General features: G+C 31.3%; 1 protein-coding gene across 1 annotated transcript; it reads left to right on the forward strand.

Annotated features, from left to right (window-relative positions):
- Positions 1 to 826: 826 nt before the first annotated feature.
- On the forward strand, positions 827 to 2,562 carry LOC130902847 (phospholipase A2 inhibitor beta-like). The gene is made up of 2 exons (XM_057815149.1): positions 827 to 2,079; positions 2,205 to 2,562. The coding sequence occupies exons 1-2, from the start codon at positions 959 to 961 to the stop codon at positions 2,452 to 2,454; spliced, it is 1,371 nt and encodes a 456-aa protein (XP_057671132.1). The 5' UTR covers positions 827 to 958; the 3' UTR covers positions 2,455 to 2,562.
- Positions 2,563 to 3,275: the final 713 nt, after the last annotated feature.

Below are 3,275 nucleotides of genomic sequence, written 5' to 3' on the forward strand. Positions count from 1 at the left end.
GTCGAGGCAACCTCAGTAACCCCTAGATAGCCCCGTCTAGATAGCCTTGCCCTTCCTTCTCCTTTTTTCTCCACTCCACTGATGTTACAGCGTTTGAGCCTATCTTTTTCAAAACAGTTGCTTTGGAGGTAGTGGGTTCTGTTTGCTCAGAACACTCAAGGAGAAGAGGAGGATTTGTCATGGTCTCTTGAAATTGTGATAGGTTTCCCGCAGGCTATGTTGGCAACACCTGATCTGAGCTCAAGTACCATTCATCCATCGGCAAGATTGCTTCCACATTGGAGCCATTCTTTGCATCGGCCCCCCTCCTCATGCCAACGTAGGCGCGCTTGGGAAAGGCGGCCACTGGGCTCTTTCAGAGGGATATTAACTGAGTAAATAATATGAAATCCCGTTATATTTTTAGTTAATCTTTGTCAAGTTGAATTAATATAGTTTTTTATAAATTTATGTTTTTAAATGTTGATTTTAGGTCTCTTCTGTTTCAAAATGAGTTTTTTTTGATAACTTTTGAAATATATATAAAAATTGACGTTTCGACTTTTCTTTACGTCTTTGTCAAAATATATTTTTTCTATATCTCTTAAAAATTATTAAAAAAACTAATTTTGAAATAGAAGAGACCTAAAATCAAGAACATTTAGAAACATAAATTTATAAAAAGGTCTAAGAAATAAGAAATTAAAGAAATTTCTATAAATTTAGTTTTATTCTTCAATTTATCTACGCCGTCGAAAATCTTGTTCCAAAAGCGCGCTACTGAGAATAATATCCGCAGAAATACTTTCAATTAATTATCTACCTTTCAAAACTTTATTAAGTAGATATAGAAATATCAGTTTACATTAGATAAAAGTTATTGGTAAATAATACAAATTGATCAGTTTATCTGAGAATAAAAACCTGTACACGTAGATGAATTTAAAAGATTTATCGAAAGCATTTTATATAAACGAAGATGTTTCTGAAACTTTATCGAATTTTAGTGTTTTTGCTGTGTTTAAACGTAGTTTATAGTGATATTTGTACAAATACAACAAGTATAAGATGTGATTGTAAGGAATATACCAACATTCAGACACACCTACCTACTTTTTTCGCCGATTGTTCTAGTAGATTTTTGACTGAACTTCCAGAAAATATAAACGATGGTTTAAACGTTATAGATTTCTCTATTAACGCTATTGAAACGTTGGACGCGAATAAGAGACCTCTTAACAGCGAAGATTTAGAAGAATTGATATTTGGTTATAATAATATATCTCACGTAGACGTAAATTTCTTTCAAAATCTACCGAATTTGAAGAAATTAGATTTGAGCAATAATTTTATTAGTAATTTGGAAAACTCCGAGATTTTCGAAAAACTACCTCATCTAGCTCGCCTCGATTTAAGTTTCAACAGCTTTAAAACTTTACCTGATTTTATATTCAATCCATTAGTAAAGCTCACGCATTTAGACATTAGTTACAATTATATGGGAGCATATCTGACGCAATCAAAAACTGTTTTGGAAAAAATGCTTTGTCTAACTCCGAATTTGACACATCTTCATATGGATGGTTTGGGAATTAAAGAATTGCCAGCTGGTTACTTCGATGGTTTCGATAATTTGAAAGATTTATCTTTGGCCGATAACGAATTTACTCTGATACCCACAGTTCCTTATAGTGTAGAACAACTGGATTTATCGGGAAATAAATTGAGTTTCGTATCGGCGAATTACCTCAACTATCATTCTCTCAAAGTGTTAAAATTAAACAGAATGGTAACTTTAACTGTAATCCCCCATTACGCATTTTATAATTTGTTCGCGCTTGAAAAACTATTCATTACCGACTGTCCCAATTTGAAAGAATTCAGTGAACTAGCATTTGACGTGCTTTCCAAAGATATCGATCACCACATCAAAGTTTTATCTCTGGCGAGAAATGGTTTGAATAGTTTGAACGAATCCTATAAATACTTATTCAGAAAGATGGAACACGTCGACTTAACCCTTAATCCATGGGTGTGTGATTGTAATATTCTGTGGCTACAAAATTTCGCTTTGGAATTTTTTAGATCCCATGAAATAAGGTAAGATATAAATGAATTTAAGAAACGAGACATGTGTGGCCATCTATTCGGTCGAAAACAAATGTATTAATATAAGGTGTCGTGAATAGATGGCATCGGCTATTTTTACTTCATCATTTTTGTAGATGTCACTATCCTTCCGAGCTCAGATTGAAAAAGATTCTTGAACTCCAACCGAGCGATGTCAAAGACTGTTATCCAGCTATTTACGGAAAGAAGAGTCACAGAGTGTTGATTGTAGTATTATCCATGACCGTTGTAGTATTATGTGGACTCATTTTTTATTTATTAAGATATCCTATAAAGGGACTCTCCAGTAAACATAGAATATCTCCTAATTCTCCTTATGGTTTAACTTCGACTGAAGAACAATAGTAATATTTCTTTATTTCTATTCCAAATGTTTATATTTAGTATTTTCATACAAATCATCTTATCAAAAATATATATTTAGGTATAATAAATTTTGTTTTGTTATAAAAATATAGTTATTTGAAACTACAAATATTTTTAAACCCCACTAATTATATAAAATGTACACATATAAGTAATATGTGTTGCCTAAAATTATAAAAATTGACAAGATGTCATCTGAATTTGTCGTGGAAGCGAAAGACAAAACTAAATACTTGTGGGTAACTAACAATCTAGTCTTTAAATTTAGTTCATTTTTATTTCAAATGTATTTATGTTTAAAAATTTCAAATTAATTAATTTTGAACTAAAACAATGCATAAGAGTTGCTACATCAAACGTCAACATTTTATTAACAATAAAAAGTCGCTCATTTGATTTTTCCAAAATAGCCAATAGGCGTCGAGTATTCATCTCGTGTATGTATATGAATAACGGCCAGTATATAACGACATTGGGTATTCTAATTGTTTGTTACAGTGAAATTTATTTAGTTCGTAATTGTAAAAATTAGCCAAAATCAAAAAAATACTGTAAAAACATTGTGGTTGAATTTCGCGCGCTTTCCTTGATGACAGAAACAATATGGCCATTTTCCTAATTTCCGCTCAATTACTAAATATGCATCAAATTATAACAATTTTCACCTAATAACTCTTATTTTTTTTTTTTTCAATGACCACTATAACGACTGACACTATCAAAAAGATTAATTTCTTACCAATCAAATCTATATACTCAGATTTTGCGGCAATTCTGATTTAATTTGTAATCCAAGAATT

Source organism: Diorhabda carinulata, chromosome 2, assembly GCF_026250575.1.
Source record: "Diorhabda carinulata isolate Delta chromosome 2, icDioCari1.1, whole genome shotgun sequence".
NCBI classification, from domain to species: domain Eukaryota; kingdom Metazoa; phylum Arthropoda; class Insecta; order Coleoptera; family Chrysomelidae; genus Diorhabda; species Diorhabda carinulata.

Coding starts and splice junctions, on each gene's coding strand:
- LOC130902847 (XM_057815149.1), top strand. CDS start 959: ATGTTTCTGAAACTTTATCGAATTTTAGTGTTTTTGCTGTGTTTAAAC. Junction 2,080..2,204: donor TTTAGATCCCATGAAATAAG/GTAAGATATAAA, acceptor TCATTTTTGTAG/ATGTCACTATCCTTCCGAGC.